At 38.3% G+C, this 12036-nt stretch overlaps 2 protein-coding genes across 4 annotated transcripts in view; both read left to right on the top strand.

Moving 5' to 3' along the window:
• zgc:174863 (uncharacterized protein LOC100136852 homolog) overlaps positions 1 to 6431 on the top strand; it is a 10388-nt gene extending 3957 nt beyond the window's left edge. For 2 of the 3 annotated variants that reach the window (XM_035660236.1, XM_035660235.1), the window contains 8 exons: positions 805 to 887; positions 994 to 1326; positions 1774 to 2082; positions 3293 to 3412; positions 3934 to 3966; positions 4568 to 4609; positions 4704 to 4751; positions 4904 to 6431. In XM_035660236.1, the coding sequence (XP_035516129.1) occupies positions 809 to 887; positions 994 to 1326; positions 1774 to 2082; positions 3293 to 3412; positions 3934 to 3966; positions 4568 to 4609; positions 4704 to 4750 (963 nt within the window). In that variant the 5' untranslated portion in view covers positions 805 to 808 and the 3' untranslated portion in view covers position 4751; positions 4904 to 6431. The remainder of the gene's footprint in view (positions 1 to 804; positions 888 to 993; positions 1327 to 1773; positions 2083 to 3292; positions 3413 to 3933; positions 3967 to 4567; positions 4610 to 4703; positions 4752 to 4903) is intronic. The other variant, XM_035660237.1, reaches the window with a different exon arrangement.
• A 2350-nt stretch (positions 6432 to 8781) lies between these two features.
• The window catches only part of LOC118326608, a 7964-nt gene continuing 4709 nt past the window's right edge, over positions 8782 to 12036 (top strand). The window contains exon 1 of the mRNA XM_035659637.1: positions 8782 to 8821. Coding sequence (XP_035515530.1) covers positions 8782 to 8821 — 40 coding nt within the window. The remainder of the gene's footprint in view (positions 8822 to 12036) is intronic.

A 12036-nucleotide genomic window follows, 5' to 3' on the forward strand; every position in this document is an offset into this window, starting at 1 on the left:
CTGAGGTAGTTTAATATGTTGTTGACTCACCACAGCAGGGGGTAATGGCACTGGCAATCTAGCAGCGCAGTTTAGTTTTGCTGCCTTTGGTTAACTCTGCTGCTAGCCTGCTTGCTTAGAGCAGCTCAGACTCTGTCATCACTTCCATTGCTGGGGACAAACAAACCTCCCTGAAGGCACATAAACACCTTTTATCCATATATCTTTGTTTCACTAGTATTGTCCTGTCTTCAACAAGTAGACATTTGTAATTACACAGAAACAAAAACAGTCAGGATGGAAAGGCGATTGTTATTTCTGGCATGGGACTCTGCTGACTCCATATACAGTCACCTGACAGTCACCAGTTATGAGTTCAATCTGCATTCCCAATTTGAGTGACGGGCATTGTAAAACCACCATGTAAAGTCTGTCATCTTCTTTGAAAGGAGTCTGGCATAAATACCACAGTTTAAATCGCTATTAAGTGCACCTGGCATTAGAATGCGTCTCGAATGACCACTCGTGATCAGATCTCACTTCCCCGCTCTATAGGGCTGTACCCTACTCCAACTGTTGTCAGTCATTGTGCATAATTACTGTCCTTCTTTTCAGTTCACACACTGACCTCTAACACATTATAATATTTATTAATAATATATATTTAAAATTTGTTTCAATCCCAACACATATCCAAAGTAAGCCCCAGGTGGTGGTGCTTCTTTGGCCACAAAAATACCAGAACAGATATCCCATAAAACATGTGTATATGTTACATTTTAATTGATCCCCACATTAACAATTGTTTATTTTAATTCATTTCAGGTAAATGAACATGGCCTCCATTGGTATCATCTGTATTTTCAGTCTGATCTACATCAGTGCAGGAACTGCAACTGCACCTTCTGGTAGGTTCAGCTATATTTGGGAGTGTGTAGTATAAAATGCTATTTGCTACTGATACTGATGCTAACTTCTCATCCCTTTTTAAAAAAAATATCTTTTCCTCTACAGCATTTGTAACAGTGCAATGCAAGCCCGACCATGTGGGACAGTATGGCCAGCAGTCACTGCTGGAGTGTGTAGTTAACGCCACACAAAAAGACGTAACAATCCGAGTGGTCGCTTGGAAGAAGGCCGACGAGACCTCCTTGCTGGTTTTTAACAAAGAAAAGATCACTACGCAGGTGCCAGGCTATATGTTTGCTGAGCCGTCCTGGAACACAAAGAACATGAACATATCCCTGCTCATCAACAACACTGATTCAAAGGACGAGGGAGGTTATGTATGTATGGTGATGACAGACAGGGGTACTGCAAATAACCAAACCAGACTTAAAGTCAGAGGTGAGATCCTTCAGCCATGGTTGACCACTGAAATATTAAGACAACTATTTGGCATAGAGAGACCATTTAGAATCAAGAATGTATCCCTGTGAACTCAACACAAAGTTAAACCATGAGTAAAATTTCTGTTTGTTTCTTTTCAACAACTAGCTACTCACAGAAAAATGTCCATGCTGTAAGATTTAATTGTGGCATTGATAAAATGAAGTTGTTTAGCGATCAAGGGACTTTCCTGGACTATCAGATTGTTATTTCCCTTAGTAGTGTCAGCTGTCTCTCTCTGTTGCTTTACTTACTTTCTGTTTCATTGTGACAGATATACACATCCAGAAATACCTGTTATTATAGTCAGTTTCTTTTTTATTTATCTTGCCTACCATGTATTGTACTTCGTAGTACTAAGTTCAGCTAAATGATCATGTTTGCTTTTCTTTTTTGTCTTTGCAGCCAAATACAACAAACCAACTATAAAGTCTGTCCCTGAGACAATTATTGAAAATGCAGACGGTAGCCTGGCATGTACCTCTTCTGGTGGCTACCCAGAAGGTCGACTTCGCTGGTTTGATGAGCACAACGTGGAATGGATGAAGAGTGCTCAAATGGAGGCGGAGAAGACACAAAGTGGTCTGTTTAAGCTCTCTAGCAAGCTGACTTTGCTTCGAGGATCCATTTTCTCCAAATACACCTGCAAAGTGTACAATGCCAATGGAGACGCAGAGGATGAGGTCACTTTTGAAATACCATCAAAACAAGAAGGTAAATGTTGTTGATAACCCTTTTAAACCATTTTTTAGGCTTTTTGTCTCAATCCTGCTTCACACAATGAAATGTCGTACAGTAATTCCCACCGTTACATGTAAACTCATGCTTTACTTGTAATTTGAAGCAAGATGGATGTCTCCACTGTTTCATAACACAGTTAAGATTGCTCGAATAGGGGAACTTTGGACCAACCTTGTAAACAACAGCTACATATAAATACAAACGATGGGGATTAGGGCTATAGGAAACAACATGTTGTACAGTGTGTGTCTGTTTTATCTATAACTAGAGATAACCCTCATCTGTGCTGTAGTTGTTTTGATACACAATTCACTGAATAGCCAGGCTGCGACATGTCTCTAAATCTGACCTGACATCAAAACTTCAAAACAATACTCACAAAGAAAGAAAACTGTGCATGACGGTCCAGGCATGATAAGACTAGGTGAAGGTTCTCGTGATGTAGGGCTGAAGTGTTTGATCCACTATGCATTCTCATTAATGGCATCAACAGGTTTACTTGGCACATTACAGCTGAGCTGTTAACTATGATCTCACAGCTGCCACATACAGTAAATCAGTCGATCAGTTATCATTTGATCGGTATCTGTAGTTCCTTCTCTTTGTCTCATTGTTGCAGTCCTGGTGCCACCTGCTACCTTGTTTCTACTCTGCTTACATGGGTGATGTTAACCCAGAGCAGATGTACAAATTGTGCAGACCCCTCTGGGAGCAAAAGAGAAAGTGAATGTAGATCGCTAACAGTATTACAGGGGGAACTTCCCACCAGTACACGCATACCCCATTTTAACAAGCACTGTCATTGGAGACTTGAAATAATGAAACTGAACTTTGTCCTTATTTATTAAACCTTTAGAAATGGATTAGTACAACATAGAGCAAAGCAGCAACTGGTGCAGACTCCCTGTGGTTTAAACAGTTTTTTTATACTTGAACTTCACATGAACCATTACCTCTGCAGGAAAAGATATGGGCCATGTCTTAGGAATGCTTTAAAAGTTTAGTAGAGACTGACATGCAACAGTGGTCACATCCAGTAAAGCAAAAACAACAGTAAAAAAAAATTAGCAAAAGGCCAAAATAATATAATTTCCATTACAGCACATCAATCTTTGCTCTTTTTGTTCATGACTTAAAGTAAAGTAGTAAATCTAAAAATGATTATTCAATTTGATTCATTCAGGGCGGGAAGGAGAAAAAGAGATGAATTCAGCCTCCAAAATCGTTGCTCCTTTGGTGGTCATCGGATCGCTGATCGCAGGATTGCTGCTGGTGGTGATAGTGTACAGAAGGCGATCCCAACGTGAGTGAAATAATACATTTCATTTTAATTTTTAAATAGTAATGACACAGCATGTCCAAAAAGGTGCAAGAAAGATTAAGAAACTATTTTATTGTAGCAACTTCTCATTTGCTAAAATCAAATGCAAAAAGCAATTGACCTGTAGCACTGAACTCTAAGTTCTCTGTTTGACTGGGATGTACTCATCGTTTTCTGTGAACACTGAATTGGCAAAAGGAAATAAGAATACAATAGATGAAGCTTGAAAGGCAGAATAGTTGCAGGTGGAAAAACCTGAACAACACCTGGCGCGAGGCCATGTTATTGAGAATGGGAAAGTCCGCTCTGGTGTATTGTTAGGTTAGGTTAAGCAGTATATCTACTGACAAACCTCTCATTGGTCTAAAACAGTAGAGTGAAACCACTTTCCATTGTTAGACAGTGTTCTAAAAAATGTCTCACAAAGATTGGTGAAGTAAGTACAAGTAGATATCTGCAGTAAGTGAGCACTCATTTTTATTCATTAATTATTTTTTTTGCAGAGGCACGGAGGCCCTCTACAGCACCCCTCATGAGTACGTCCATTTTGGACAAACATACTATTCTTTTCTAACTGGGTATGAAGGGCTAACATTCAGTGTATCTTTAGAGGTTTAAATTAAGGTTCTATCTATGGATTTTTCAATCAGCAGCTTTTTGCAGCCTGAAACACTATCTGCTACAGACCTGCTGACAGATTCACTTTTGCATGTTATTTTACTGATTAATATATATGTATATATATATACTTATATATGGTCAGCTTCCCAGACTTACTCACCACTCCGATCTCATTTCATGTCTGTTCGAACATGCTTTCCTACTGCCACCTTTTGAACTTTGAACCTTTTGAGCACATGGTCAAATGGTGCTCACTGAGTTTCCTCTGACTTTAAAGGTGTCTAGTCTAGTGATATGTACTACACTGGACATAGGTTTTGTATTTTTCCATGGCTGGTGGAAAATTGGGCTTGGTTACTACTCACCAGTTTTTGAATCATAATATAACCTGACTCATATTTTAGACACTTATCACCAGAGACCTGCCTATGCTTGCATGCTATGAACTTGGTAAATATGGTGATGGTTTTACACCCACCCTTTGTAACTCATGGTAACATCTTTAATTTGTTTCAGGTGACCATCAAGCGGTCCCATATATACCAGGCGATGAGGCAGGTATGTCACTGTGTCTAACTAATAAACCTTTGTTTTGCTGTCAAAGGCACTCTATAAGATTTAATTAAGGCTTTGATGTGAACTCTTTTTGTAGATGATCATCAGCAGATGGATATAGAAAGCCAAAAGAGCCTGGCCTGAGGTAAAAAATAATTCTCCAAGCAAACAATTGTTAAGATTAATTCCACCTCCATTTCATAATGTGTGCATTGGCAATATATAAGAACAATATCAAATATCTAAAAAATCTCTTTCTCTCTTCCTGTCTCTCTCTCTCCCACTCCCTCTCTGCAGGACGCATACTAGCCACACGAATATGCAAACTTACTGGCAACCTCTGAAATCAACACTTCCTTGTTTCGTAACTCCACTGTCACTGCACTTTTCCTACTGCACAATTGTGTGTGTGTGTACAGTATATAACTGGGAATGACTTGTATTACTGTAATTTATCAGAGAAATTTTAAGGGACTCATCTAAGCTTACTAAGTAAACACTGTTAAATCTATTCTAAATCTAAACATACACTTAAAAGCTATGGATTGTGTTCAGGTCCTGTGACCTTAAAACCTAAATAACCAGTGGGAGCCCAATGTATCACCAAAAACCAACTTGATAGTGATATCAGAATGTCAGTGAATAACAGATGTGTTTGCTGTTTGTGAAAAACCTTTGTTTAATCTTGTGTTTGATCAGCCCACGCAGTAACTGTAGCAATTGGTAGCTTGGCAGGAGTGGACTTCCTTCTAACCTTCCTCTATGACATAAGGTCTATAGCAAAGAAGAATATGCTATAAATCAATTCATTTTTGGCTTTTGTCCTTTCATGGGAATTGTAGAAAATAAAGAAAATATAGGATATCACCAGCCTTATCATTTGAGGTTCTGTAGAAACACATACAAAGCACACTGGTACTTTCCCGCTTCAAGACAAATAATGAAGTTGGTTATCTTAAAGGTCAGTGTTTCCACAGGCTGTCCTGAGAATATTCAATCCCTGCAATTTTCATATCCTTTTCTAGCCACAGAGAAATTTAACTCGGTGAAGTTGCACTTCCACGTCTCATGATCTTCACATGTCACTTATTTGCTGTTGCGAAATAGTATGTGGTGTATAAAAGTCTAAAACGCATGTTTTTGTTCCCCCAAATGTCTTTGGCTGTGACTGTGTTTATGTAATCTTTGGCAGTAGTATGCAACTTCGTTGCCAAATTATTGCTTATCTTCTTACCATCTCAAACAGGTTTATGGTTTCATTTTCTCTTCATCTGATATCTTTCAGAGAAATGTGCGCCCATATTTTGAGCCTTTCTAGATTTTTTGATATGTGACCAGCTTGGTAATGAAGAAGATCACCAGAAAATATCCTGCAGTCCAAGTTAGGACTGGAATGCTTTGTCCTGACACCACAGTTGTGTTCAACAAAAACACCTTATCAACATCTGCAGGTCTATAATTAATCTTGGTTCCATAGCACAGCGTCATTGGGGTTAATCATTGACTGATTGGATAGACACAAACAACAGTAGTATGAAATTATGAATTTTATATTCTGGAAATTTAAAAACCACAAATGTCCATTAACAAAACTCAGTAGATGAACTTGTAAATAATGTATTGTATATATACTGTTTTTACAAATCTGTGAATATTTTAATTCTGTGTGTTTGAGTCAATTCACTTGTTCATCAGGTCAAAATAGAGCTGTTGCTCAACTATAGACATTACAGTAATTACTCTGTATTTGTTGTGGTGTGATTAACATATTGTTTTCTGATCTGTGATTTTCTATTATATAATAAATATGAAGTGACAAACTGAACCATGTGAATGATTATTTTATTATTATTGCACACTCATGTAGATTATGTTTTACTAATCGCAGTTCTTGTTAATGGGTATTGGTAGTACACATGTCTAGATATGATAAAAATAATGTGATTACAGACATCACAAATAATTTCCAGGGGAAAATTTCAGGTTGTCTCTCATCTTATTAACATGTTAACATATCTAGACACATTTCCAAATTCTGTGTCAAACTTGCTTCTTGGTGGTGGCTGTTTTTAAGATGTGACGTATTGGCTGGTTTGCATTTTTCCACTTCCTGATGAGCTCATTTGATTACAGTACAATGTATCACTACACAAGATCTTTCAGTGGTTTTCCTACTGCCGTTGAAAAGATTACAAATAATTATTTTTGTCTCATCTGTGCATAAAACAGTGAAAGGCTTAAAAGTTCTTGCACACATTTAAAATGGTCTCTGCTAACGAAAGTTCTGTAGCACTAACAAGTTTTTGTAACAGATGCTGCGTGACTGATAAATAGTGAGTAATGGCTATCTGTGATACTTAGTGTGAACCAGCACTTTCTGACTCTTTAAATCAGGTGTCTTATCACTATTTCTGTTATTCATTAACAGGCCAATCTTGTTTCTCTGTTTATTATGTGTGATGAATATTGCAGAATCCAGATCATACAAACCTGAAATAGATCTCAATCCTGCCATCTATTGGACAAGGAGCATTGCGACACATTGTTAGGACAGCAGAGCTGCTCCTGCAATTTGAGCATTATATCAATAAAACATTTGCAGTCAAGAGTAACCGTTCCCATACGGGTTCTCTTAAACTACCCAGGCTGAACAGAGCCAAGTTTCAGAATCTGTTAAAAATAATGCCTGGTGATGGGAATAATGTTTCTGACATTCAAAGTTGGGTTTTTATTGCGATAATGAGTTTAATAAGATCCTGTTCTGTGCAGTTGGATGAAAAGGAATCATTTTAGACTGCTTTTATAAACAAGCCAAGTAAGCTCTTGTACAATTAGAGAAACAGTCCACTTTCTGTGCAGCGGAGCACACAATAATAGTTCATCATTTTGAATCTATTAGATTCAAAATGAGGAACTAGCAGCTGGAGGTTTTAAAGGTCTGGTGTGTAACATTTAGGAATATCTATTAATATTTGTAGATATTAAAGAAACTTTACTTCTGCTTGTCTATGCCCACTGAGTGTGTCAATCAATGTTTTGACATGGATTTTAAAGGAGGTTTTTCATAAATTCAGATTTCACAGCAGACACTAAGCATTTCATGGATTTACACATTTTGGCCACTTCATGTCAGTAAATCCACACATTCATGTACACCCAGACACACTTTTGAACATCAGATGCATGTCCAGAACAGGTTCAATATCTGTCTGTTTAGCCAAAACTCTTTCGTCAAGATTTTATGGCTGTTGAATGCTAAAAGTTTTGCTGTTATTTTTGTTTGTTTTGCAGATACTCTTATATACATATTCCCCAGATTGTGTCCACAAGCATGTTTATTGACTGTTGTCCACAGACAAAATAACTCCCACATACCTTATACAACACACAACACAATGCATTTTATATTTTAATATAATTGAACTTCCTTAACAAACAACATAATACAAATACAATTTTACATGTGCAGTGGGTTTATTCTTTACATACAGGGATCTTGATTTGTTGCATGTATTTTCCAATAATGTTTGTGACATACAGCCACAGATTCATTTGACTGTTGTACTTGAGAATTCCCACCAGGGGTCGATCTCAACTAATCAGAATCAGAATCATAAATACTTTATTGAACCTGGGGGGAAATTTGTTAATAATTTCTAATTAAACAAGCTATGGCCAGGAGACACATGTAGAATCGGTTAAAGACTATAGTTATTGGGCAAGTAAATATACTGTGGGGTTAATGAGGGAATAGACAGCATAGTAGCAGGAAAAGCACAGGTGAAACACATTTTGTTAACAATGGCTCAGGTCCATTAAGTGTCCCAGTAAGTCATGACAGTGAGCAAACATACCACAATACCTGGACCCAAGTATAGCTCACCTAAATGGTAGAAAATACATTACAACACGTTGAACACGTGTCTATACATATACAGTCATATACAGTATATACAGTCTATGGTCACAGCCTGGATGAGCCCCCAATTGTTGCGCTGCTAAACTAATCCAGACTCATGATACATCTTCAATCTAAGTTTAGCAAACCCTTCATGTTCCATTAGATGTGAACATATGAGCTGATGTTCCCTAGGTGAAGCTAAGCTTGCCAGTTCACAGTTCTTAAATACTACTTCCAGCAACCAGCTTACTCTGACCAGAAGAACTCTCCAGACATGCCTGTCGGCCAGCCTGCTCTCCGATGTGGATTGTCAAGTAAGTTGAGATCCCTGATCCGCTAAAACCACTTTGGAAAGCAAAGGACTGTCCATCGAGTAACAGAGAAAGATAACAACAGAGCATTAGGGACTCTCCATCTGAATAATGCAATGCACAGAGATTATAATAACAAAAGCTGTATAATTGCATTGAAGTTGATTCATCATTACAAAATGAAATATGTAACAATGAAAGGAAACATGGATTATATGATATTAAGCTGATGTATTTGATCGATTATTGAGTGATAATGCATAGTAGTAAGACAAAGAACTAGGAAAGTAAGGTCAAGGGGAGCAAAGTCATGGTGAAGTGTTGAAGTAACTGGTGAAATAAGGCACGTATTGTCAACACAAGATATGTCTGGTGCGGAAAGAAAGGGGAAGTTGGACCACACACAGGTAACACATCAGACTTGCAGACTTTGGACAAAGTCAGAAGTTTCAACAGCAACCAACAGTACGGCAGGTAAGAAAGAACTGTATTTTTGGCTGATACATCTCTTCCTCTCTCTCTACAAGCTGGACATTTTGACCATTCAGCTACAAGCCTTTTCATTAAGGTTTGAAATTTTAATCATTTTTTATGAATACAGAACATAGTTAATTTTATCAGTAGAAATGTGAACAATTCAGTTTTTTAATCAATTCATGTGTGTATGCTTGCCTTGCTAAATCTTGCAATAAACAAAAACATTGGGAGCTAAGTATAACTGTGACATTGGATTTCATGATTTCTTCATTAGGGCAGTGATTATTAGGTAGTGTATTCAAATAACGTTAACGGTCTATCAGGTTAATCTAGCCAAATAAAATTAAACAGACCTTGGGGCTTAACTGTTAAAATCCACTAAAATAACCTAGCACTAACAAGTGCACGATCAATAAGAGGGAGGGCTGTCGTTAACGGACGTGATTAGGTGGTATTTAGATCTAGGGCTATCAGTCAGGTGCTGCACTTAGAGTGAGCAGGGTAGTTTGTGTTTGGATGAAGGCAGTTAATTAGAAGCTAGGCGTGGTCTCCTCGCACCAGCTTAAATAGTTTTTGAACCTAATAGGGTTTAATACTCATAGGCAAAGAGGCCTCGGACCTTTTAAACGGAGAGCTGTCCAGCACCACCTATACGGGGGTAACTGGGATCTAACAACGGTTATCCAAACATCTATATCCCTAAAAGATCAAAACAAAACACCAACTGAGAACAAAAAAAAACTAATCTCACTTGTTCAAAACCGTAGACCATCCCAACATACGAGTTTCGTGGTCAGGTGATAGGCAAGAATACCTGCTATACGCACGCGTGACAACTCCCTACGGCTTCCCTCGTGACGTCAGTATATAGATACCTACTTTCTCCTTCAACAGCTTGCCTCGCATGACCTACTACAATGGACGTACATCACACAAGAAAATAATAGCCTGTATCAAGCTTATCATACTACAGATGCAGTTAAGCTGGTTGGGTCCGCGTATAACGCTTGTACAGCCACAATACCCAAGCTAGCACATGAACATAAATCTGTTATGATCAAGCCCTCATCTTAAATAGTTTACAATCCGCTTTCTAACATATAACTTCTACAGCTTAATACGCTAACTCTAAACCAACGACTACCCCACTACGCGCACCCCAATCTGTAAATCTAATAATTATACAATGAACAACACAATCCTCGAGTTTATAATCACATGAGACAATCTAACCAGATAATATAAACCAGGAAATAGTATATTAGCAGACCAACACTAAAAGTCAGAAGCACTACACAGTACGGCTGTCAGTGTGAACGTGCGCTATTCAGACGCAGCTCGTCATGGCCCACAGCAAAACCTTCAATCTCTTACCAATCACTCTAATTGTAATCCTTATACCACGACTCCATGTAGGACGAAGAACAAATCCTACTAAACACACTCGAACGAGCTTGTACTGCATTACCTAAAATAATTCTAACGCATATAATCCAAAAATTGAACCTCTAAATTCAGTTCACTCACACAGCGCATCAAATAGTATAATACAAATACTATGCACTAACGCCCATGATTTATCATTATATTTAAAACCTTCATAAACACCTTATCTTTAAATTCGATAGAACAGATCATCTCTTAACGCACCTCTCAATAATCTTACATTTCCACACTATCAACATTTATCCAATTGTCAGAGATATTCTCACAGTGACATATGATCACACAAAAGCCTGAAATGTGAATATTCACTATCTGTGGATCCCAGAAGCGGAGAGGAGATGAAACTCAAAACATCGACTATTCATGTACTCAACACTGTTATTCACATCATCACCCACATCAAAACAGCACAGGACGCACATAGGCAACAAAATACTCACCTAAACATAATCATTGCTCAGAAACAGAAAAGACTCTAGGTTATACATTCAGTCCTCAACAAGATGAATCCAGCACTATGTTGGTTCCATGCGTTCTCTCTCTTTCCGCAATGCAAAAAAGGTAGACAAATTAAATTCTCTACTACATCCCATTCTCTTCCAATTCTTTACAAACGACAGTAAATCTAATTCGCTGTTACAGTTCTTGTAGTCTGTCCACAATGACTCTCCACCTACCGATCCAGTTTAAATTATGCAAAAGTAACCATACGCAGATATGCTGCTCTCCAGATAATACTGATACCATCGCTTCAGCTGTATATGAAATAAAATGCAGATGGTTGTGTATTGCGTCAGACATAGAATTATAAAACAACTCTCCATCAGACACCACGGTTTAGTAACTTTATATCACAACAACCCACTACCCAACACGCAAGCCCACTACATCCACGAAACACCACGCAACAGACCTAAACCAGAACCCACTCCCTACCACCACCCTCCCCCACACACAATACCAAAAATCACATCTAAACACCACCCTCACACTTACAAGCCGGTACACAAGAGAGAATAAGTCTGGCCGAGAGTATCACTTGGATGATTTCCTCATTGCAGGAGTGTCCTAGGAGATTGGAAGGGTAATACTGGCAATGACTCTCTCATCTAATGAAATTTACAGAGAAACTGGATGACAGGTCAGACTTAATACTTCACTAATAATCTTCACTATGCCACGCGCGCGCCCTCTCACCCATCGACTGAGATACAAAAGGGCAGGACTCAGACAAAAGGGCCTTTGAAAGAAAACACCATTACACAGCAACCTGGACGGTGGATGAGTACTGGCTG

The sequence above is a fragment of the Morone saxatilis genome, unplaced genomic scaffold, assembly GCF_004916995.1.
Source record: "Morone saxatilis isolate NCDOM2014 unplaced genomic scaffold, NCSU_SB_2.0 Contig17, whole genome shotgun sequence".
Taxonomy (NCBI): Eukaryota; Metazoa; Chordata; class Actinopteri; family Moronidae; genus Morone; species Morone saxatilis.